At 40.8% G+C, this 26,475-nt stretch overlaps 1 protein-coding gene across 1 annotated transcript in view; it reads right to left on the bottom strand.

The window, feature by feature from the left end:
• WDFY2 (WD repeat and FYVE domain containing 2) overlaps nucleotides 1-26,475 on the bottom strand; it is a 211,489-nt gene that overhangs the window by 111,515 nt on the left and 73,499 nt on the right. Inside the window, exon 2 of the mRNA XM_075563489.1 lies at nucleotides 18,089-18,156. Coding sequence (XP_075419604.1) covers nucleotides 18,089-18,156 — 68 coding nt within the window. The remainder of the gene's footprint in view (nucleotides 1-18,088; nucleotides 18,157-26,475) is intronic.

Here is a 26,475-nt window from a genome sequence, read left to right as displayed (position 1 = left end):
CTCAGCACAGTCACAGCTTGTCACCCCCTCCTGGTGAGGACTAAACCCTCTCAGCCAGCAGGGATGGGGTTCAGCTACATTGTTGCTTTTGTTTCAATCTCTCCTCTCTGGCACCCCACGGTCTTGGAGGGCTGCCCAGGGACTTTTTCTCAGCTCAGCCACAGCTTGCCTTGGGGCTGCCTGGGACAGAAACTAAACCCTTGCAGCTCCACGAAGGGAATCTGAACTCAGCTACATTGTTCCTTTTGTTTCCCTCTCTTCTCTACATTTCTTGCAACTCCATGGGCAGGAATCAGGACTCAGCTACATTGAACCTTTTGTTTCGCTCTCTTCTCTACATTCCTATACAGTCTAAGTCTTACTTTTCATTTTTTTTCCTCCTCTTTGTCTTTTTCCTGTTCTCTCACACTCCACTGCTTACCTCCAAACCACTCCCCTTAGCCCAGGGCATTTATGCCTACACCACATCCAGCTAGGTGAGTTCCACCCTATGTAGCTAGCCTGAGGTTTGGGAAAGCCCTGTTTCCCTCCAGGGGATACTCTGCCTAACTTCTTACCAGGAAATTCCTGCCTGTGTACCTGGGGGCATAAGGCAGTTCAACCAACACTCATCCACATTCCAAGCTGTTGCAGGAACCTCTGCCCAACCTCTCAAACACCAAAGCAGGCAACCCACCAGCCTTCTGGGGCACTCCCCTCCCCTGAGAGGTAAACCACAGGAGGATAAAGTGATAGGCTAATTCCATAGTGAAATTAGCTGTAGAGAGTTCTAAGAAGTATGCCTACAAATCTCCCAGAGAAAGCCAGTGCTCTTCAACTACCTGGAAAACAGCACCAGGCTCCTCTAAAACAATACAACACAAACAGCTATCAGCCCCCAACAACCTCAACGAAAAAACAAGAGAAACAAAAGACAATGGCAGAAAATGTCCCGAACATAACAACATGCATAGAAGAAGCAGACATTGAGCTGCCACAGAAAGAAATGTTCAGAAAGCTGCCTGGAGTCATACAGGATATGAGGGAAACAATACAGAAAAAGGATGAAATGATAGAGGAGATAAAGGCCACACACCAACAGGAAATACAGGAGCTTAGGGAGGAGATAACAAAACTAGTAGCAGAAACACGGACCCGAGAATGAACTCGAGGAAGCAGAGATCTGCATCAGTGACTTGGAGGATAGCCAAGCAGCTTTTAACAAACATGAACAAAAATCTAATAAAATCATCAGAGAAGCTGAAGAAAACCTAAGAGCTATGCCTGATGCTATGAAGCAGAACAACATTAGAATCAATGGTTTACCAGAGGAAGAGACAACATAGAAGTCATCTGCAGCAATAGTGAGAGAATTCTTGGAGGAAAACTTCCCCAGCTTAATGAATGAAAATCAGGCAACCATTCAGGAAACTGAAAGAACACCAGCTAGGCTGAATCCCAAGAAGTCACCAAGGAACAAAATAATTAAACTATCCAACTTTGAGGGAAAGGAGAAAATTATGAGAGCAGCTAGGAAAAAACAAGTAATCACATATAAAGATTCCCAAATAAAAATATGTTCGAACCTATCAGCAGAAACTATTAAGAAAAGGTGAGATTGGAGTAACGTATTCCAAAAATTGAAGGAAAACAATGCAAACACAAGAATACTTTACCCAGCTTAATTATTGATCAAGATAGATGGAGAAGTAAGAGTCTTCCCAGACAAGGAAAAACTCAAATAATACGTTAGAAGAAGTCCAACCCTACAAAAGATCCTTGCTGACCGAGTATGGGCAGAAGAACAACACTCACCAAGCATGAATAAGAGACCGCCACATAGAACAACCTCACCCAGAGGGCAACAAAGAGAAAACAGGCCCCAAGATAGCATTGGCTTAAGGATGGAAAGAACTCAAGAGTGATACATAAAGGAAAGTAGGAAAACAGCCAACACAAAAGGTATAAGATGATATCAGAGTCCGCAGATGGAGATAATAACCCTGAATATCAATGGCCTGAACTCAGGAATTAAAAGACTGAGATTAGCAGACTGGCTTAGAAAACACAACCCATCAATCAGCTGCCTACAGGAGGATCCATCTCAAGGATAGAGACAAAATAGGCTGTGAATCAAAGGCTGGAGAAAGTCATCCAAACAAAACTACAATTCAAAAAAAGCAAGGGTTGCAATGCTAATCTCAGATAAAATCAACCTCAAAGTGAAAACTATAAAAAGAGGGAAGGAGGAACACTATATAATGATCAAGGGAATGGTACATAAAGAACCACGAAGCATTGTAAATATATATTCCCCGAATGAGAGACCTGCTGACTACGTCAACCAAACACTCCAAAAGATTAAAAAGAAATCACAGCCTCAACAATTATAGTGGATGACTACAACACACTGTTCTCTGAAAAATATACATCACAGGGAAAGAAACTCAAGGACACTAGATATCTAAACACTATAATTAGACAATTTGACCTGATAGATATTTACAGAGCTTTTCATCTAAATACAAATAAAATTCACATTCATCTCAATCCCACATGGCAAATATTCAAAGATAGACCACATGCTGGGGCATAAGGTGAATCTACATATATTTAAGCCATTGATATCATACAGACCTCTCTCTCTGACCACTGTGCCATAAGGCTGGCAATCAACAAAAGGAAGATGAAGAAAATGAGAGCAAACAATTGTAGGATGCGTAACTCTCTAAAACAAAAGGAGTGCGTACTGGCAGAGATCAGAACTGAAATTAGGAAATGTCTAGAAACCAATGAGACTGAGCAAATGACGTATCAAAACTTATGGGACACAGCAAAGGCAGTTACCAGAGGAAGTTTCATAGCAATACATGCACACCTGAGAAAGGAAGAGAGACTCATAATTGATATGCTGGAACAAAATTTACAACTAGAGCAGAGTCAGCAGGACAATCCTATTAATAGCAAAAGAAAAGAAATTATAAAAATCAGGGCTGAGATTCAGGAGAGGGAAAATTAGAAAACTGAAAAAAATTAAGGCTGCTAAAAGTTGGTTCTTTGAAAGGATAAACAGAATTGAGAGACCAGTGGCAAACCTAACCAAAGAAAGGAGGGAAAAAATTTCAATAGCAAAAATAAGGGATAAAAGAGGGAACATTACAACAGACGCTAATGATATCAAAAGGATAATTACACAGTACTATGAAGGATTATACTCCACTGAATTCAACAAATTTGAAGACATAGACAAATTCTTGGAAAAACAATCCCTCCCTAGACTATCCTCGATGGACATCAAGAATCTCAACAGACCCATAGCAATAGAAGACATTGACAAGGTTATCAAGGGATTACCAACAAAAAATCCCCTGGGGCAGATGGCTTCACTGGAGAATTCTACCAAGCATTTAGGGAAGAACTAACATCAACCCTACACAAACTCTTCCAGAACATAGAAAACGTCATGGGGCATTAATCCACCCAAGGGGAGGGTATTGTTTATATCTCCACAGGGAAAGTGGGACCAGACTTCAACCCAGTGTCCCAAGGTGTGAATGCAATATCCCAGCGTGGAGTAGGTAACCAGTGGAGAGGCCTGGGAGACTGACCCCAGCACCATAAATTAAGTGGATTCCTGCCCCTCCCCCGAAAAGAATTTGTTCCAAAGGACGACATTGACTCTGCAGCTATGGGAGATGGACATATCTGATCAGAGCACACGGGAGAAGATGAAGGAGCAGGAGGAGAGAGTGGAGCACAGCCTAGCCCACCAGGCCGTGATGATGATGTTCCTGAGTAGAGCAGCCAGTCCACAGAGAGAACAACATGGCTGGCCCCACGATGAGAAATGATGCCAATCAGTGACTAAGGGCGATACAGGGGACAGCACCGAGACACAGTGTGGGAATTGCACCTGACCTGATCCCACCACACCGAGGCAAATCACTGGGGGAGTGCAGCGGAACAGCAAGGGAATGGAGTGGCAAGGTCCCCAGGGAATGCTGAAAGTGGACTTTGGGGCCAGGGCGTGGTGCCCCAACAGACTGGACTGGAAAACGCTCCTAAGGGCCAACAAACGATCCTTGAATTAACTACAAGCTTTTCTCTTGCGAACTGTTTTGTTCTGTTCTTTGTCAGTGGTTTGTTTTTGTTGTTTTGTTGTCTGGTTGCATACTGTTGCTTTGTTTTCCTCTGTCTTGTTTTCGTGCATGTTAGTGTCTCCACAGGTCTGTCTGAATAGGACAGGCTGGATGAACTATCTGGAGGAAAAACAACGGGACCGACAGTTTTGGGGGGACTTGGGGTGGGGGGGTAGGGGGGGTAAGGAAGTGGTGTTAACAAACCCAGGGACAAGGGAAAAACATGGGACCCCAAATGGTAGAGAAGGGGGAGTGGCAGGCATGGTGGGAAATGATCAAGGGTAAGGTTGCTTAGAGAAGAGGTATACTCTAGCCCAGGTGGCGACGAAGCATGGTAGTAGGGCAGGAGGAAAGTCAAGGGAGATGGAGGAAAGAGCTAGGAGTCAAGGGGCATTCATGGAGGTCTAGACAAAGACATGTACATGCAAATATATATAGGAGGATGGGGAAATAGATCTATGTGTCTACATTTATAGGTCAAGTATTAAGGTGGCGGAAGGACCTTGGGCCTCTACTCAAACACTCCCTCAATGCATGAATACCTTCTTTTATTAAATTGGAACTCTATGATGCTCACTCTCCGGACACAACGGCTGGAGCCAAAGTGGGTGAACAAGTAAATGTGGTGAAGAAAGCTGATGGTGCCCGGCTATCAAAAGAGATAGTGACTGGGGTCTTAAAGGCTTGAAGATAAACAAGCGGCCATCTAGCTCAGAAGCAACAAAGTCCACATGGAAGAACACACCAGCCTGTGTGATCGAGTGGTCCCAAAGGGATCAGTTACCAGGCATCAAAGAACAAAAAATCATATCATTGACTGCACACCTCCATGATAGGATCGCTGAAGACAAATGGGTGCATAAGCAAATGTGGTGAAGAAAGCTGATGGTGCCCGGCTAACAAAAGAGATAGTGTCTGGGGTCTTAAAGGCTTGAAGGTGAACAAGCGGCCATCTAGCTCAGAAGCAAAAAAGCCCACATGGAAGAAGCACACCGGCCAGTGCGATCACGAGGCGCCAAGGTACCAGGTATAAGGCATCATGCATAAAAAAAAAAAGATATGTGTGTATGTATGTGTATATGTGTGTATATGTATATGTATATATATACCATATTAAATGAAGGGGGAAGTGCAGAGTGGAGACCCAAGGCCCAAGTGTCGGCCAATGGAGATCCCCTCACAGAGGGGTTTAGGAGAGGAGATGGGTTAATTAGGGTGCGAGGTAGTACCGATGAAGAACACAGCTTTCCCCCAGATCCTGGATGCTTCCTCCCCCCAACTACCATGATCCGAATTCTACCTTGCAGGGCTGGATAGGACAGAGGCTGTACACTGGTACATATGAGGGCTGGAGGTACAGGGAATCCAGGGTGGATGATACCTTCAGGACCAAGGGTGTGAGGGACGATGCTGGGAGAGTGGAGGGTGAGTGGGTTGGAAAGGGGGAACTGATAACAAGGATCCACATGTGACCTCTTCCCTGGGAGAGGGACAGCAGAGAAGGTGGGAAGGGAGACTCCGGATAGAGCAAGATATGACAAAATAACGATGTATAAATTACCAAGGGCACATGAGGGAGGGGGGAAGGGGGAGGGAGGGGGAAAAAAAGGAGGACCTGATACAAGGGGCTTAAGTGGAGAGCAAATGCCTTGAGAGTGATTGGGGCAGGGAATGTATGGATGTGCTTTATACAATTGATGTATGTAAATGTATGGATTGTGATAAGAGTTTTATGAGTCCCTAATAAAATGTAAAAAAAGAAAAGAGGAGAAAAAAATGATTAGGGCAAAGACTGTACAGATGTGCTTTATGCAATTGATGTAGGTATATGTATGAACTGTGATAAGAATTGTATGAGCCCCAATAAATTGTTAAAAAAAAATAAATTACCAAGGGTACATGAGGGAGGGGGGAAAGGGGAGGGAGGGGGAAAAAAAAGAGGACCTGATGCAAGGGGTTTAAGTGGAAAGCAAATGCCTTGAGAATGATTGGGGCAGGGAATGTATGGATGTGCTTTATACAATTGATGTATGTATATGTATGGATTGTGATAAGAGTTGTATGAGTCTCTAATAAAATGTGAAAAAAGAAAAGAGGAGAAAAAATGATTAGGGCAAAGACTGTACAGATGTGCTTTACACAATTGATGTATGTATATGTGTGAACTGTGATAAGAATTGTATGAGCCCCAATAAATTGTTTAAAAACAAAAAAACAACATAGAAAACGTCGGCAAACTCCCAAATTCCTTCTATGAAGTTAGTATACTCTGATACCCAAACTGGGCAAGGCTCCCACAAGAATTGAGAACTACAGACCAATATCCCTAATGAACATCGATGCAAAAGTCCTTAACAAAATACTAGCCAACAGAATACAAAAGTATATAAAACAAATAATTCACCATGACCAAGTGGGATTCATAACAAGGATGCAGGGATGGGTCAACATACAAAAGACCATTAGTATTATTCATCATATTAACATGAAAAACTATATGAACCACATGATAATATCGATTCGACAACATCCAACACCAATTCCTGTTTAAGACAATTGAGAAGAAAGGAATGGAAGGAAATTTTCTCAATATATTACAGCTTTATATGAAAAACCAACAGCTAACGTGGTAGTCAATGGAGAAAAGACTAACACAATCCCACTGAAAAAGGGGACCAGAGAAGGATGCTCTTTGTCCCCATTCTTATTTAATATCATGCTGGAGGTTTTAGCTAACAGCATAAGACAAAGAAAAGACATCAAAGGTATTCGTCTGGGGGAGGAAGAGGTGAAAATATCGTTATTTGCAGATGATATGATTTTATAAATCTAAAATCCCAAAAGTTTCCACAAGGGTAGTAGTACTGGAAGCAACAGAGGAGTTTGGCAGAGTGGCAGGATACAAGATCAACAAACAGAAGTCCATCAGACTGTTATACATATAGGATAAGACCACAGAAGAGGAGATCAAAAAGGTGGTACCCTTCATAATTGTCAACACAAATTGAAATATCTAGGGATATACCTGACTTTAAAAAAAACAAAAGATCTATATGGGGAAAACTACAGAACACTATTACAAGAAACCAAGAATGACCTCAACAAATGGAAGGATATCCCATGCTCTTGAATAGGAAGACTCATACAGTCAAGATGTCAGTTTTGCCAAAGGTACTATGTAAGTTTAATGCAATTCCAATATAATTACCCTAATCTTTCTTCAAAGAAATGGAAAAACTGATAACCAATGTCATATGGAGAGGGAAGAAGCCCAGAATTAGCAGAGAACTCCTCAAGAAGAAGGACACAGTGGGAGGCCTTGCTTTACCTGAATTTAACACATACTATACAGCCACAGTGTCAAAACCGTATGGTATTCGTAAAATGACAGATACTCAGACCAATGGAAAAGAAATGAAATCCCAGAAATAAAATCATCAGCATACAGACAACTAATGTTTGATAAGGGCCCCAAAAATAACAAATAGGAAGCAGATGCCCTCTTTAACAAGTGGTACTGGAAAAAATGGTTATTTACCTTCCGAAAAATGAAGCAAGACCCTTATCTCACACCATGCACAAGAATAAACTCAAGGTAGATCACAGACCTTGATGTTAAACCCCAAACTATTAGGGCCATCAATGAAGGAATTCAGACCAACTTAAGAACTTTGACACAGGGAATACATAGGCTATCAGAAATAGGGAAGGACACAAGCACAGAGGAGGCACAAATTGACAAATGGGATATACTGAAGATAAAACACCTGTGTACATTGAAAGAATTCACCAAGAGAGTAATAAGAGTCCACGGACTGGGAAAATATCTTTAGCAATGACACATCAGACAAAGGCCTTATTATTAAAATCTACAATACTCTGCTAGCTTCCAAAAAGAAAAAAACTAATTGGCCACTTGAGAGGTAGGCAAAGGACTTGAACAGAAGTTTCACAGGGGCAGAAATCCGAATGGCCAGCAAACATATGAGAATGTTCCCGATCTTTAGGCATAAGAAAAATACAAATTAAAACAACAATGAGGTACCACCTAACACTCTCATATGTAGCTTAATTCAAAAAAATCAGAAAGCAACAAGTCTTGGAGGGGCTGTGGGGAGACAGGAACTCTCATCCACTGCTGGTGGACCTGTAAGTATGTAGGACCACTATGGAAATGGATCTGGCGATATCTAAAACAGATGGAAATTGAGTTACCATACGACCCAGCAATCCCCCTACTGGGCATTTACCCAGAAGAGGCAAGAAACAAACCAAGGCCAGACATCTGTGCTCCAATGTTCATTGCGGCACAGTTCACAATTGCAAGGAGTTGGAAGCAACCCAAATTTCCATCAACTGATGATTGGATTAAAAAAACTGTGGTATATACCTACAATGGAGTACTACGCATCGCTAAAAAGCAGTGATGAATGTATGAAGCACATCGCTGCATGGGAAAAACTGGAGGAAATCATGCTAAGTGAAGTAAGTCAAGCATAAAAGGACAAATACAACATTAGTCCACTGAGGTAAGCTTTTAAAAAAATGCAAAAAGGACATAGGGAAAAAGCTACTATATATAAATATTCTTGGGGTGAGGACCAGGTAATATGGCAGGGACCAGATCAAATACAGGGATACACATGGCAGACCACTAAAACGGAGGTGGGGAAAGGAAGATAGATAAATAGATAGATAGATAAATAGACAAAAAAGAAATGGGTAAATGGGTAGCGGGGGCACAGGGCGCTAACCCATCCAAGGGGAGGGTATTGTTTATATCTCCACAGGGAAAGAGGGACCAGACTTCAAACCAGACTTCAAAGCCCTCCCCCCAAAACAGAAAAGGAAAAAGTTACAGAAAATGGAAAGCTGCATGAAGAACAAGAAAGCTCTGAAGGTTACACCCATAATTTCTTCTAATCATGATAATGCATCTGTTCATTCGTTGAAAGTAACATGCTGTTTGATCAGAATTTTGTTGGGAAATCTTACCCCATCCACCTTGTAGACTTCTTTTTGTTCACTAAATCCAAAAACATCTAAAAGGAACCAAATTTGAGTCTCTCAAGGATACCCTAACTATTGTTTTGGTGTGCATAATTCAGAGCGTGCAAAATTTTCAGGGCATGTTTAGAGATGAAAACACCATCTTTAAAATGTACAGACCTTTATGCAAGATATGGCAAAAATAGTTTCAAATGTTTATATTTTTGCTTACCAATGTTTCTGTGATGTTGTCTATCACACTGTGAGTTTGTCACACTGTGGCGGTTTGCATGTTGCTGTGATGTTAGAAGCTGTGTGACCAGTATTTAAAATCCAAACAAGGGAACAGGGTTCTGTAGAGCTTCCAGAAAAGACCACAGAGAAGGAATAGGTTGTCCAATTATAAGAGATTAGCTACTCAAAATCATATGAATAGCAACAGAAAATTGCCAAATATAATGCAAGAAGATGAGCAACTCAAGTTGGAAAGCATTCAAAATACAACTTAAGAAAGTTATATAATCGACTATACTTTGAGAAGGCAGGCAGTTATATAAATGATGTGGGTAAAGATTTCGGGACTTTCATTTGTTGATGGAGCATGACTCAAACTGAGAAGAAACTGGTCCAAACATCAATTAATAATAGGAATTTGAAATGTATGATGTATGAATCTAAGAAAAGTAGAGGTTATCAAAAATGAAATGGGACTCATAAAGACGGATGTCCTAAAGATTAGTGAGCTGAAATATATTGATTTTGGCCATTCTAAATCAGACAATCATATAGTTTACTATACTTGGAATGACAAATTCAAGCGGGTTGTATTTTTCATCATTAAAACCATTTCAAGATCAATACTGAAGTACAAGATGCTATCCGTGATAGAATAACATCTATGTCTAAAAAGAAAAGTCCAGTTAATACAACTATTATTCAAATTTATGCACCAACTAGTAAAGCTAGTGATGAAGAAACTGAAGAATTCTACCATTTTCTTCTGTCTAAAATTGATCGAACATTCAATCAAATTCCTTGATAATTATTGGCAATTAGAATGCAAAATAAAGGAAAAGGAACAGAAGTTGGAAAATATGACCTTGGTAATAGACACAAAGCTAGAGATCCCATTAAGAAAGCCCAACAAGTTCTTCATCACAAAGACCTTTTTATAACAACATAAACAGAGGCCTCACCAATAAACAATAAACATTAATGACAAAAGACCTGACCAGCTGTGGGAGAGCATTAAGACCATCATACATAAATAAAGGAAAAGGTCATTAAAAAGACAACTGGACATCAGAAGAGACTCTGAAACATGCTCTTGAATGTAAAACAGGTAAAACAAGTAGAAGAAATGTTAAAGGAAAAGAGCTAGACAGAAAATTTCTAAAGGAAGCTTGAAAAGACAAAGTAAAGTATTACAATAAAAAACTGCAAAGACTTTGAGTTGAAGAGCCAAGAGGACACTGAGAATATCTCAAGAAGCTGCCAGAAATTCAAGCCAGATTCAGAAGAGGACAAGGAATAAAGGATAGCATTGCTTAGGTCAAATGGCTTAGTTAAAAGCAGAGAATTTCCAAAAAGATGTATTGTGTTTAATTGGCATATGATCATGTGGACCATAACAAACTGTGGATCACACTGAGACTAATGGGAATTCCAAAACATTTCATTGAACTCGTGTACATAGACCAAGAAGCAGTTGTTCAATTAGAATAAGGGACTACTATGTGGCTTGAAATCAGGAAATGTGTGCATCTGGGTTTATAAATTTTCAGCATACCGATTCAATCTTTAAATAATATGAGCAGATCATTTGCTTCAGGTGCAGGTGAAAGTTGGACAATGAATAAGAAGACTGATGAAGAACTGATGTGCTAGAGGAGAATACTGCAAGTATCATGGACTGCCTGAAGACCAAACAAATCTTCAAAGAAGTACAGCCAGAATGCTTGATAAAGGAGAAGGTCTATGGATTGTGATGAGTTGTATGAGCCCCCAATAAAGTGATTAAATAAAAAAGAGAAAGTAGAAGGTCAGTGAAAAAGAGGTAGACCCTCAACAAAACAGACTGACACAATGGGCTTAAACGTAACAACTGTGAGGATGCACACCAGGCCAAGTTTAGTTCTGTTGTACACAGTGCTGCTATGAGTTGGAACCAAGCTAACAGCACTTAACAACAATAACACAATTTAGCAATAATTTCTGACAAATCTGTGTGTATGTTTGTATGGATATTTGGCTCTGTATACATATATACGTGCAATAAGTATCCACTTACTATATGCATATAGTTACAGAAATAAATAAAATATATGGTCACATAAACTGATACTTCTTTTGTGTGTGTGTGGGTGGTGGTGGTGGTGGTGGTGGTGGTGATGAAACTGATACTTCTTATATATACCCAATCACTACATGGAGTGAGTTTTCTTTCCTTGGCTTAAAAACTTACAATAATAGTCTTGTGGAATAATATAGTTCATTAAGCTACTGTCTATATCCTAGTTTGATCAACAGTATCTGGAGTCTTAGAAGCTTGTAAGCAGCCATCTAAGATACAAATATTAGTCAGTGCTCGATTAGAGTAAAAGAGAAAGAAGGAAATCCAAGATTCAGAAAATTAACCAGATTAAAATTACAAAGCATTCTGATCAAGGCCATATAGATAAATCCTGATACAAAGGGAGAAAATGTGGAACAGAACTCTACATGCTTTTTAAATACCCAGGTTTACCAGACCCAGTGAGGCTGGAAGAATTCCCAAGAGTATTTCCCTGATATTCTCTTTAAGCCTTGCACCATAACTATTTCAAATTACCTATGTGCTAAATTGTAGGTTACCTCATAAAGCAATTACTAACACCCTTGGGGACTACACTCTTTAAAAATCATATATGAGGCCAGATAGATGTTTTTGTGAGATTAGGTTAATGAGAAGGGAACAGCTAGAATGGAAATAATAAAGTGGTGATATAATATGGAAATTATAACAGATCAGTACATGCAGAAATTGTTGAGTGGGAGCCTATCTTAAGTACATTTCCACCAAAAATACAATAAAGCATTATATAAAAAACAAAAGCCTTTGTGCACCAAATAACAGACTGTGAGTAAATTTGGGTACATAAGGCAAAGACATTATACAAACGGCCAATGAACACCATTCGTTATTTTTAAAATTTAAATCAAAACCAAAATGGTTTGGAAAGCAGTAAGTGTTGATGAAGATGTGGGTAAATTTAAATCTTCATCCATTTCTGGTGGGAATGTAAAATGGTATGACCATCGGGGAAAATAGTCTGGCTGCCTCTCAAAAAATTAAACAGGACTCTTAAGAGAACTGAAAGGGGGAACACAGATAGAAACCTGTATACCAATGGTCATAGCAGAACTATTTATAATAGCAAAAAAGGTGGAAACACTAATTATTTGTCAATAAACAAAAAGAACAAATCGTGATACATATCCACCATGGAATATTGCACAGTCATAAAGACAAATACAATTCTAGCAAGTGCTACAACATGGATAAACTGTGAAATAATTACATTGAGAAATATCCCACTTTTGTATTGCTTGTATGGAACAGGGCGTAACTGACATTTTCTGATACAAAATGCTACTGCCTCTCTCAAGTTAAACAAAGGTTAAATTCTTATGTGATCTAAATGCACACAGTTATTAGTTTTTAAATTTTATTATGATAGCAACAATGAAAGATTAAGGAAATTACCTGAACCTCTGTCACTTTATTGATTTGCAAATCCCTGGCACTTAGTCCACAATAGTGAGTTGGTACATTTTTAACTGACTCAAATAAGTACTTATATCTATGGGTCTATAAATTAATATAATATAGAGATCTGTATGAGATTTTATATATTATTATATAACCAAAGCCACCTAAATCAACATGTTGGCTACAATATTGTAGACAATCGTCTTACGCTTCCATTATACATTCAGATCTAGGGACCTTGTTAAAATACATATTCTGATCTAAGAGTTCTGAAGTGGAACCCAATATTTGCATTTCCAGTTAGTACTGAAGTTGATCAACTGAAAATCTTTTTTATACCCTTTAGTAGAATACCACAGGTAATGTATGCAAATAACCACATGGTCTGCTTTCTCAAGGTTCATGTTCAATCATTAGAAAAATAATTAATATATGTTGTTGGAAACTCATCTTTACTATGAGTCTATTACTTCACTGAGTAAAGTATTTACTCAGCATCTATGCCAGGAACATTAGCTACAAGAGCCTTTAGGCATTCATGTATTGAATATATTAATAAATGATGAAAAATGCAAGCTAGACAGTGTGGGAATTGCACCCAATCTGATCCCACCACACTGAGGCAAAACAATAAGGGCATGCAACAGAACAGCAAGGAGAACAGAGCAAAGATGTCCCCAGAGAATACCAAAAATAGACTTTGGGGCCAGGGCTTGGCACCCCATCAGACTTGGCCAGAAAACACTCCTTGACCGGAAAACACTCCTAAAGGCCAACAAACAGTCCTTGAACAAACTACAGGCTTTGTTGTTGTTGTCATTGGCTTTTTGTTGTTGTTTTCTTTTGTTGATTTGTTTTCCTCTGTCTTGTTTTAGTGCATGTTATTATCTCTGCAGGTCTGTCTAAATAAGATAGGCTGGATGAACAATCTGGAGGAGAAAACAACGGGACCCATGGTACCAGGAGAGACATGGGAGAGGGGGATGTGGGGGTAAAGGACGTGATGTTAACAAACACAGAGACAAGGGAAAAACGAGTGTTCCAACCAGGTGGTGAGGAGGATGTAGGAGGCCTGGTAGGGCGTGATCAAGGGTAATGTAACCGAGAGTAATTACTGAAACCCAAAAGAAGACTGAGCATGACAGTGGGACAAGAGGAAAATAAAGGAAATAGAGGAAAGAGCTAGGAGGCAAAGGGCATTTATAGAGGTCTAAATAAAGGCATGTTCATATGTAAATATATTTATATATGAGGATGGGGAAATAGATCTATGTACATATATGTACAGATTTAGTATTAAGGTAGCAGATGGACATTGGGCCTCCACTCAAATACTCCCTCAATGCAAGAATACTTTGTTCTCTTAAACTGGAATTCCATGATGCTCACCTTCCCGACACAAGCGTTGAAGACAAAGCAGGTGCAAAAGTAAATGTGGTGAAGAAAGCTGATGGAGCCCGGCTATCAAAAATATAGTGTCTAGGATCTTATAGACTTGAAAGGTAAACAAGTAGTCATCTTGCTCAGAAGCAACAAAGCCCACATGGAAGAAGCACACCAGCCTGTGTGATCACGAGGTGTCAAAGGAATCAGTTATCAGGCATGCAAGAACAAAAAATCATATCATTGTGAATGAGGTGTAGTGCAGATTGAGGACCCAAACCCCATCTGCAGGCAACTGGACATCCCATCACAGAAGGGTCACGGGGAGGAGATGAGCTACTCAAGGTGCAGTGTAGCAATGATGAAACATACAACTTTCCTTTCGTTCCTAAATGTTTCCTCCGCCTCCCACTATCATGATACCAATTCTACCTTACAAATCTGGTTAGACCAGAGGAAGTACACTGGTACAGATAGGAACTGGAAACACAGGAAATCCAGGACAGATGATCCCTTCAGGACCAGTGGTGAGAGTGGTGATACTGGGAGGGTGGAGGGAAGGTGGGGTAGTAAAGGGGAACCAATTACAAGGATCTACATATAACCTCCTCCCTGGAAGATGGACAACAGAAAAGTGGGTGAAGGGAGATGTTGGATAGTGTAAGACATTACAAAATAATAATAATTTATAAATTATCAAGGGTTCATGAGGGAAAGGGGAGTGGAGAGGGCAGGGGGAAAATGAGGAGCTGATGCCAGGGACTTAAGTGGAGAGCAAATGTTCTGAGAATGATTAGGGCAATGAATGTACAAATGTGTTTTACACAACTGATATATGTATGGATTGTGATAAGAATTGTATGGGCCCTTAATAAAATGATTAAAAATAATAATTTGTAGATTATCAAGGGTTCCTGAGGGAGGGGGGAACGGGGAGGGAGGGGAAAAATGAGGAGCTGATACTAAGGGTTCAAGCAGGAAGCAAATGTTTTGAGAATGATGATGGTAACAAATGTACAAATGTGCTTGACACAATGGATGTATGTATGGATTGTGATAAGAGTTCTACGAGCCCCAAATAAAATGATTTTAAAAAGAAAAATGCAAGCTAGAGGCTTGGCTGTATTCTCTGTGATATCCAAATAAAGTGAGCACTAGAGAACAATATCAAAATTTATATGCATATATGTTCAATGGGAAGGAGTGGGCAAGTAATTGCTTACGATCCTGAGGCTTTATAAGGGTCCTATAAATACTCATCTCAAAAAGATTCCTTGATTTCTACTCCCAAGCCTTCATCGTTCCTCCTCTCCTATGTTTGCTATTCTATTCTGCTCATGGGAGCTGCAGGTCCCGGGGGCCCATTTCCATCTTGAGAGAGTACAGTCACTGCTATAAAGTCAATTCTGATAGCAGAGCAGAACTGTCCCATACAGTTTCCATAGGCTATAATTCTTTACAGAAGCCAATTGCCAAGTGTTTCGCCCACAGAGTAGCTAGTGGGTTCAAGATGCTGACTTTTGGGTTGGCAGTGTAAAGCTTTAACCACTGTGCCACCAGGATTTGTTTGCTCCAATATAATCCTTCCTTAATCTCTCCCAGCCAGACAATGTTAAGATTAGATTTTTTTAAGAGCAAGATTACAGGTGAAATTCATTTCTTCACTGAAAATCAGGGAAGATGTCATCATTGTCTTCCTTTTCTATTTACGTAAGCCGTCATCACAGCCATGTTTTAAAATTAAAGTTCTACTTTGACCCTCGGCCACATAATGATGTTCGCCAGCAGCAGAACAGGTTATAAGGAGAACACACATACTCACAAAAACGAAGTTTCTTCTTCTAGTATCTTTGGAATTGTGTAGTAAATACATGCTCATCACAAAGCTGAACTAAGTATCATCTACTTACTAAAAAATTCGAAAGACATACAAAGTCCTGGTGGTAATTTCAAAATTTCTGAAAATCTTCCATCTTAATCATTCATTTGTTCAGAAGCAGGCAAATTACTGCTTAAGTTATGATGGTGGTCTTTTGCGCGGGCATAAATTTCATCATCCCTACAATTCAGCTTAAATGTACTTTGTGCGTGCACAGCAGCACGCACCCCTCCAGCACGAAGAGTCGGCTCCCACGACAGGGCGGCCCGAGGTATGAAGCGCACGCAATAACTTCGGGGGTTCCTAGCGCACCCATTTTAATTAAGATCTGACGGTTAGGAGTGAGAGAGATGTTTAATAATCAACAGATAATGACTTCAAATAATCACTTTATATTAATATGGACGTGGAATAGAAGGTCTAAACTGGGGAGATTTTAAAGATAAAACACTAAAAAAACTGTTTTTCCTTGTTTCGGGAAGAGCTACTCTTGTCTGTTGGTAGAGGAACTTCCACCTGTGGAATAGAAGAATAAGTCATTTTTTCTACAGGGTGGTGGGAGGATTCATTATTATCGATGCAGAAGTCTTTCTCCATTAAGACCTTGGGAAAATGAGCCTGACTCCTGATTAGAATATTTCAATTCCTTTGAGAACTAAATATTCAATGCTAAACATCTGATGAGTCAGCAGCAACCTGATGGTAGTGAGAGTAAGTGATATGTCTTAAATTTGGATAACTGACATAATACTATAACAACAAATATAGTTCACAAATCACTGAACAAAAAAAGCACTGATCCCTTTACAGAAGGGTCTCGGGGAGGAGACAAGCCAGTCAGGGTGCGATGTAGTTCCTAAATGCTTCTAGTTCCTAAATGCTGCTTCCCCGCCCCAACTATCATGATCCCAATTATACCTTGCAAGTCTGGTTAGACTAGAGGATATATACTGGTGCAGATAGGAGCTGGAAACACAGGGAATCCGGGGCGGATGACCCCTCAGGACCACTGGTGTGAGTGGTGATACTGGGAGAGTGGAGGGAGAGTAGGTTGGAAAGGGAGAACCAATTACAAGGATCTACATGTGACCTCCTCCCTGGGGGACAGACAACAGAAAAGTGGGTGAAGAGAGACGTCGGACAGGGCAAGATATGACAAAATAATAATTTATAAATTATCAAGGGTTCATGAGGGAGGGGGAGGGGGAAGGGGGGAAATGAGGACTTGATGCCAAGGGCTTAAGTGGAGAGCAAATGTTTTGATGAGGGCAATGAATGTACAGATGTGCTTTACACAATTGATGTGTATATGGATTGTGATAAGAGTTGTATGATGCCAAGGGCTTAAGTGGAGAGCAAATGTTTTGATGAGGGCAATGAATATACAGATGTGCTTTACACAATTGATGTGTATATGGATTGTGATAAGAGTTGTATGAGCCCCTAATAAAACAATTTTTTTAAATCAATGAAAAAAATTTAAAGCATTTGGTGGCACTGTTGGCTAGGCATTAGACTGCTAACTGCAAAAGTTCAAACCCACCAGCTGGTTTTGGAAGAAAGATGAGGTATCTGCTCTCACAATGATTTATAGTTGCGGAAACCCTAAATAGGACCACTAGGAGTTGGAATCAATTTGATGGCACTGGGTCTTTAAGAAAGTACTTTATTGACCAGTTAATCAAAGGTTGGAGAGGGGGAGATCACTGTCATCACTGAGCCATGTGCTGTAGCCCTTCTTATTATTATTCCAGAGCTATCAATAATCTATTTCAGAATCACTTTTTTATTTTACCCAGTGAGTGCTATAGAAAATCCAAAACCATTTAATATATCACTTTCTGTTACGATTATAATCCCAGTCCTCAGTGTCCCCTAATCCACCTACAAAGAAAGAGAAGGCCACCTAGAAGGAACGGGGAATTCAGAGCATGCTTGTTGTTTAGAGACAGAAATCTCACTACTTACAAGACATCGCATGGTAGATGCTCGGCCAATACTGTCCACTGTCTCTCTTTAACCACACACGAACTGTCCTACAACAGAAGAAAATTTACACACTAAATCAGTGTTTATATTCATGAAAAAAAATGTTAAAAAACAGAAACCCAACCTCTTAAATATATATTTAAAGTTATAGTCATAATCAGGAGTCAATCACACACGCTTCTCTAAATGCCATCCTCATACATAATACATACATGAGAACTCAAAAAATTCAAGGAAAAGTAGAAGTGAAAGATAATGGAGTTTTTCTGCAAACTTTTGAAACCCCTTTGTATACATACATGTGTAATAGTAATAGTGTTTCATAAGGTATTAACATTGCTATGGTTTTGTCTTTCAACTACATAGCCTTTACCTTGGTCGGCTAGAAGCATCCATTTGCCTGTGGAGATAGATTGTACTAGTGAGGGTTCTGTAAAGAGATCACATGAACATGTAGCATCTAACACACAAAAGGATTCCATGATGAAATAAGCTATTTTCTTGAGAGTACTTTTCCAAGCCTAGACAGGCAATGCTAAAGCCTGAGGCAGCGCCTGCTTGAGCCAATGGCCTGCCACAGGCTCCCCCATGGAAGAACAGATGATCCTGCGGCACATTTTGTAGGTGAAGTTGCAAGTCAAGGAGACGTGGCAGCGACCCAGGAGTGCAGAGACAGGAGTCAGTGAGAAGCCAAACCGGCCTGGGAGGACAACTAGGTTCTGACCATCCAGAGAGACTGGAGAATAAGTTGCACCAGGCACAACCTCAATTACATATGATGGCCTGGCAAACACTGCTGGGAAGATGAGAAGCACTGCCCTGGAAGTCCGAGGAAAGGAGCATCAGACCAGGACAGCTGGGCCCCACTGACGGGAGACCATTTGGCCACACACCCCTCAACCATCACAGGATCAAAAGCAGAAAGAGAGAATAAGCACTTTTATCCTAGAAAGAATTAGACAATTTAAGACATCCTACTAGAATCAGCATTCAACTATACCGAGCGTTTCCCCCTGTTCAGTTAGTCAATGGATCTTGCATACTGGTTAACTGGATAGAAACTCCAATCGAGTGGAATTGACTATCAAAGGACAGAAAATCAATACGGAGAGATGTCAAGTCACCACATACAAAGCTGAAAAAAGCATGAGAAAAATGAGGAACTCGTTAGAAATGTTCAAACATCAGGAAAGCGAGGTGGTACCACTTCCTCAGCCTGCACTCAGACCACAGCAGGGCTGGCAAAGAGAGCATTTTCCTTTGACCTGCGGCATGTATGCAGTGCAGTCATGAAACAGCTGCAAGGCTCGTCCATGAGCCTTTTCTAGCTACCTCCTTCCTCACGCACTGTGCCTCCCCATAGCATTTGCCACATACACTCGTGTATAAGCCAACTTTTTCAGCACAGTCTTTGATGCGGTTTTTGGGGTAAAATTAGGTGCTTGGGCTGATATTCAGGTCGGCTTATACTGGATTATATACAGTAACTCACTGACTTCTCTCAGACATTTACATGGTTTGCTCTTTCACTAATATCTAAGGTCTCCATGAGTTGGAATCAACTCTTAACAATTAACAATATGTTTGTTAACTCTTTCTACGAACGGAGCCTGCACCTTTTTCTTTTGTAACCACCCAGCCTTCCTGAATCAATGAACAAATACTTGAACTGAATCAACATTTATTCTGTCTGGAGCTATTTCTTTTTACAATATATGCCAACACAACACCCCTATATTGAGAATATTGTCCAGTAGGAATCCATACAGGCTTCATGTGGAGTGGAGGCTGTACCATCTTTGATTGAAGTGACAACCTGAGGACATACGTCATCAAGCTGAAGATGGCAGAGATGACGACAGGTGACGACCAGAAAGAGTCTGGTCTCAACAACACTGCTGAGCCACTAACCCCTTAGATTACCTTTAGACTGGCTTGTGAAATCATTTACTTTCTTTTTTGCTTAAGATATTATCTTATGATATTAAGATGGATTATGTTATGAGAAACAAAATATATGTTAGATAAGATAGAAGATGAAGACCAGGGCAGTTTAACTACACACATGATGGTGTCACTCACTGGAGGAAATTCAGTTGAAGGACCAGATTTGGAACGAGAATCATGACGGTTCTTGAACCTTTAAGCGGGAGGTGCCTTCAAGATACCCAAGAGTTTCTAATTAGTAAAAGGTTTAAAGCTGTAATGAGAACCTATTTCTTCAAAAAAGTTTAGGAGGATTAATGTTGAGATTCTTGGCATTATTGCAACCGCCCAATAACTGGTGACAATTATCATCACTACCATCATCACTTCTGCTTAAAATTGGATGAATCAAGTATAACTTTGGTGAGTCCAAGATTCAAAATCTTTCTTTTTTGCCAACATAGTAGAAATTATAATCCTTGACGTAAGGGGTCTCACACTTGATCTAAAAAGGTTATCTCTGAGTGACTTCCTCCTTCCTTTATGAACTCATTTAACTCATACTAGGCAGCCATTTCACACAGACTGATGGATCAACGTGATAGATGCGCGCAGTGTTGTAACAATGGGCTCAAACACCACAATTGGGAGGATGGCAGGGCAGGGCTCTGCTCCAGTCTGACATGCACAGGGCCACAGTGAGTCCTAACTGACTCAAGGGCACCTAACAGGCACCTATGGATACACCTAAAGAAGCTTTACTCTGTCCACAAAGGTCAATGCGGAACTGACTCGATAGCGACGGGTCTGGTTTGGGGTGAGCACCTACTAGGAGTCCCTGGGGGCACAAAAACTAAGCACTGACCTGCTAGTCCAAAGTTTAGCGGTTTGAACCCCTCAGAGGCTTCTTAGAATTCTGGCCAGCTGCTCCCAAAAGTCACAAAATAAAAACCTATGGATCACAGTTCTATTCTGCACACATGGGATCACGGTCAGAATTCACCTGACAGCCACTAAAACAACAGCAGTAAGAAGCCACTATGCGCCAGGCATTGTGTAGGAGGCCCACGGGACATATAAGTAAGCACAGAAGAACAACCGTCTATGATACGAGCCGGGAAACACAGCTTTTATATCTGTGATAGGTTGTGCAAGAAAAGCAACTAATTCATGTGCAACGAGGAAGGCGGGTTCAAGGAGGTTTCCGAGGAAGCGCTGACTCCTGAAAGATGATGATGGCATTATCTACTACTTAACTTCACTTAGGTCTTCCTTGGCACTTACCACAACTTGCTATTTGAACTCTCTCTCTCTCTCTCTCTCTCTCTCTCTCTCTCTCTCTCTCTCTCTCTCTCTCTCTCTCTCTCTCTCTCTCTGTAAATGTGATTGTTATCTGTTTCCTTCAGTAGGAAATAAGCTTTGTGAGGAATAAAGCCCAGGAAGCACTGTGGTTAAAGCACTCAGCTGCTAACCAAAAGGTGGGTGGTTTGAACCCAGCAACCACCCAATGGAGAAGGCTGTGGCTGTCTCACGTCCATAAAACGAGCAACCTTCTGGGAGGGAGGGGGAAAAAAAAGAGGACCTAATGTGGAGGGCTTAAGTAGAGAGCAAATGCTTTGAGAGTGATTAGGGCAAAGAATGTATGGATGTGCTTTATACAATTGATGTATGTATATGTGTGGATTGTGATAAGAGTTGTATGAGCCCCTAATAAAATGTAAAAAAAGAAAGAAAATGATTAGGGCAAAGAATGTACAGATGTGCTTTACATAATTGATGTATGTATATGTATGGATTGTGATAAGAGTTGTATGAGCCCCTAATAAAATGTTGGTTTTTTTTTAAAACGAGCAACCTTAGAAACCCCACAGAGCAGTCTTATCGGACTTATTGGGTCACTTTGAGTTGGAATACCTTTCACAACAATGGTTTTTCTTTTAGTGTCTACTCAGAGCCTAACTTGAGTTCCTGATGACTATATGATAAATATTTGTTGAAGAGTGAACATGGGAACCAGTTGGATACGACAGAGACTGCTCACTGCCTACCCTAAATTCTTTCGCCTGATCTTCCTAAGCACCCGTTATACTGACATGAGACTGACGGGCAGAGCTCATAAGCCAGTAAACAGAAGACAAGTATCCTTCGGCCTAAATAAAATCTTTGACAGAACGTATTTGGCTTATGTGCCCTACTGGAAGTAAACAGAGAGGAGTCTAAGAGGCTTTTGATAATAAACTGTTTCATCAACGAAATCCCAAATCTAACCGCCCAACACTCTCACAAAATAGATACGATTATTACCTCTTCTTGACCCAGGAAAGCTAGGGGGCACAGAAAAAGCCATCCTCTGCACCCGAGCAGACTAACTTCAGAGGGTGTACTCTGAAACCACGCCACTAGACAGAACCACTTCCCTCTTAGGGAGGAAAAGCCCCAGCGTACTGCTGTTAAGACCTATGAAGTTTAAAATGCCTGTAGGTTATCTGAATGGAGATTACAAGTGGAATAGCATCTTCATGAGGATCAGAGCTAAAGTCAGCATTGAAATTATATACTCAAGAGCTTGCTACGCTGTTGTAATGTGACGTATACCATAGTATTTATATGCCTACTCCTCATTTAATGGCTGTGGTTAGGCTCCAAAGACCAAATCATTATGCAAAATTGACATTATGGGAGAGTCAGGGACGATGCCCCATCTTGGTACCAGTGTTGTCAACTCTAGATATATGAGCCAAAGAGGACCCCTCACCTTCCCCACCATCAAGGCGCCCACAGTAGTTGTGGATGGCAGAGGAAGCCAGGTTTTGCCTGCTGCCAACTCCTGCTGTCCACCCTGGATTAGGACCCTCCTTATCTTCAATTCCCCATAACCTGCAGTAAGTCCTAGGCCTCGTTCTCCTCCTCCCTGCTTCTGGCGGATGCACACTGATTTCCCAGGCACCCTTAGGCCCTTACCAGACCTTTCCCTTGCCCACTTCCATCCATGTCACCCACTACCACCTGGAGGCTGGACTAAGTCAGAGACAAATGGGAGGCCTGCAGCCCGATAGCCACCGTCCTTCCCATGACCTGGTCATGGCTGGATTCTCTGGCTCATCATTTGGGGTGGCACATGGAAGGCACCCCAGACCTGGATGAATCCTCACGTAGGGTCCAGACCACTGAAAGTTTCTTCAAAGTCATCAATATGAAATGTCAGAAAAAGGAACAGTGACAAGTGAGTAATGGGTATATATATTTACATAATGGTGTTTCTAAACAGAGGAGCTTTGGTGACTTGTGGGTAATGCATCAAGTTGCCAACCACAAGGTGAGCAGTTCAAAACTGCCAACCTGCTACAAAGGAAAAAGAAAGGTTTTTCTACTACTCCATAAAGATTTACAGTCTTGGAAATGCACAGGAGCAGCTCTACTCTGTACTATACGGTCACCATGAGTCAGAATTGACTTGATGGTAGTTAACTTTTTAATTATCCCAGCTAAAATATGCACACACCATTAATTATTAAATCAGTATAAGTCAAACAGGTAGCAAAAGAGTATTAATGTTTATTTTGAAAAAGCAACAAACATGTATAACATTACAGCCCCAATCACTTTGCATATACAGTAAAGTTTTGCATTTGGGTAGGTGGCGTTGAGTTGCTGCCAACCCATAGTGACCCTCTGTACAACAGAAGAAAGGTTGCCCATCTTGAACCTTATCCTTTCTTATTTATCCTATGAGAGAAATGATCACTTTAGAGATATTTTGGCCCAGAAGGCATAAGTGATTTATCTGAGCTAGTGTGTAGATACATTTATTTTAAATTCTGTACTCTCGTACTAAACATTCTGCTTTTCTTACCCCAATAAGCTTTAATCACAATTGGCAAGTTTATAAATCTAAATGTAAATTCTATTCAAAACTCTGTTCCTATTCTTCAGAGATACAAGAGTAGTTTTTTTAAAAGAAAATGTTAAAACAACTGCATCCTATGGATAGACACACAAACTGAGCAGGTATAAGGACTATACCCACAAATATTATATATATATACATACAAATATTACATATATACAAATACAAATATTATATATAGCATATATAATATTTGTATGTATATAAATACATTTGACAAAGGGCATTTGTACATGTGTATTTACCTTTCCTACATGCATATCCATGAATGTGGTGGAGCACAGAAGAGGCGATGTTATGAAAGCTCCTTAGCAGTAACCAAACACCCCGAGGGAATAAGTTGCTGGACCCGGGGGCTCAGGGCTGTAGGGGACAACAAGGTCAATTGGCAGAACCCAGTTCACTGAACAATGCTTTGCCATCCTTCTCTGTGAGTCGTGACTGGGATCCTGAAAGTCCGCGAGCAGCCGTCTAAGGTGCAACCAACAGTCTCTCCCCATCCGGAGGAGAGAAGAATGATGGAAATCAAAAGACATATGGAGGCAATTAGTCCAACCAACCAATGGACCACAGATAGGAACATCAATCTCCACAATCCTGAGACCAGAGGAATGGGAGGGTGCTCCAGTTCCACGGCCAACTCCTCTGAAAGGGATCCTATTGGAAGGTCCTGAATATAATGGGGGGGGGGGGGAGGGAGGAATGGAACAATACTCGAGTTTACTGGCCAGACAGAAACTCCAGGCTTAAGACTGAACTGAACTGGCTCAATGTTCAGACAAACAGGTCTACAAGAAGAACAATAACAGTAACACAAGTGCACTTCCCACACCTTAGAATAATCAACAAATGAAAATCGGACAGGCAGCATTCACCCCAAAGATAAAGTTCAAAAGAGCTCAAAGAGAAGGAGGAGTCGAGCCAAGAAATACAGGGAAGAGGTGGGATGAGCGGTGGTCCATGGAAGGGACTGCAGTGAACGAGATGCAGCACAATGCGTACGCATGGATGAATATGAAAGTGATGTTCTGCTCTGTAAACCTTCACCCAATTCAAAATACAAAATTTAGAGGGGGGAAAAGCGCTACATCCTAGAGAGCAAAACTGCAATTGCTGAGAATTACATATATAAAAATAAATTCTACTCTACAAAGACTGTAAGTAAAGTTTTAGTTTTTTCTGAAAATCATATTTAAAAAGTAACACCAACTACTTTTCATCCTGAAAACCTCTGTGCTGGGGGTGGGGAAGTAGAAACAGTAACTGTGATTAGCAGCACACTTCAGCCAGTAGAGGTCAGTGTCCTGGAGAAGAAAAATGCAGGGCTCAGCTCTCCTTTCACCACCGCACAAGGAAGCCCACGTGCACTGCATCTTCCACCCTGCCCAGTGGCCTGACTTCTCTTCTGTTCCTGTCCCTGCCTCTTTCCCAAGTTCTCAGCACAAGAACCAACAAGAAATGCTGGGGGAAGCAATTTCATCTTGATGAGCAAGATGACTTCCCAGCTGCCTCAGCAAGTACAGCAACTAGGAAAATTTTGGAAACAGAATTTTCTTATTCCAGATTAAATACAGTTGACCATATTTCAGCAGGTGAAATTACTTCTAAACATTAACACGTATTCCTTACCTAAATAAGTTATCTTTGTTTGTTTTTAGTTAAAACAAATGTCAACTAAATTATGGCATTTACCAAAACCTATGATTTTACATACTGGTTTGCCTCCTTGGCTGTGCTATAAATGAGAGGGCTTCAAAAAGGTCGTGGAGAAATGGAAGTAAGAGATAATGGAATTTTCCACAAACTTTTTGACACCCCTCATGCAGTCAGAAAAGGAACATCTTGGCAAGCGTGGCATCTGCCCTAGAACCAAAATTGTTGCCCACCATATGTGAAAGATCAAAAGCATCAGTGAAAAATCCCTGCACCCACCTGTCAATAGTCAGCAAAGAGTCTAACTACACCAACACAGAGAGGCAAAGCTGGGCTCATCTGCAGACATCTATAAACTGCAAGGGTGAGACGATGTAGCGGAAATATAAACCCTGGTTTTCACAACACTCATCACCTCTGAGGACTCTTGGTGGCACAGTGGTTACAGACTGGACTGCTATCCAGAGGGTTAGCAGTTCCAAATCACTAGCTGCTCCACGGGAGAAAGATGAGGCTTTCTACTTTAAAAAAAATCATTTTATTGTGGGCTCATACAACTCATCACACTCCATACATACATACATGGTGTCAAGCACATTTGTGCATTTGTTACTATCATCATTCTCAAAACATTTGCTTTCTACTTGAGCCCTTGAGCTCCTCATTTTTTCCCTTCCTCCCCGTGCCCCACCTGAACCCTTGATAATTTATAAATTATTATTATTTTGTAATGTCATACACTATCCGACGTCTCCCTTCACCCACTTTTCTGTTGTACATTCCCCAGGGAGGAGGTTAAACATAGATCCTTGTAATCGGTTCCCCCTTTTAACCCTACCTTCTGTCTACCCTCCCAGTATCATCACTCTTACCACTGGTC

Source organism: Tenrec ecaudatus, chromosome 11 (genome assembly GCF_050624435.1).
Source record: "Tenrec ecaudatus isolate mTenEca1 chromosome 11, mTenEca1.hap1, whole genome shotgun sequence".
NCBI classification, from domain to species: domain Eukaryota; kingdom Metazoa; phylum Chordata; class Mammalia; order Afrosoricida; family Tenrecidae; genus Tenrec; species Tenrec ecaudatus.
This window is presented reverse-complemented; position numbering and strand designations above follow the sequence as displayed.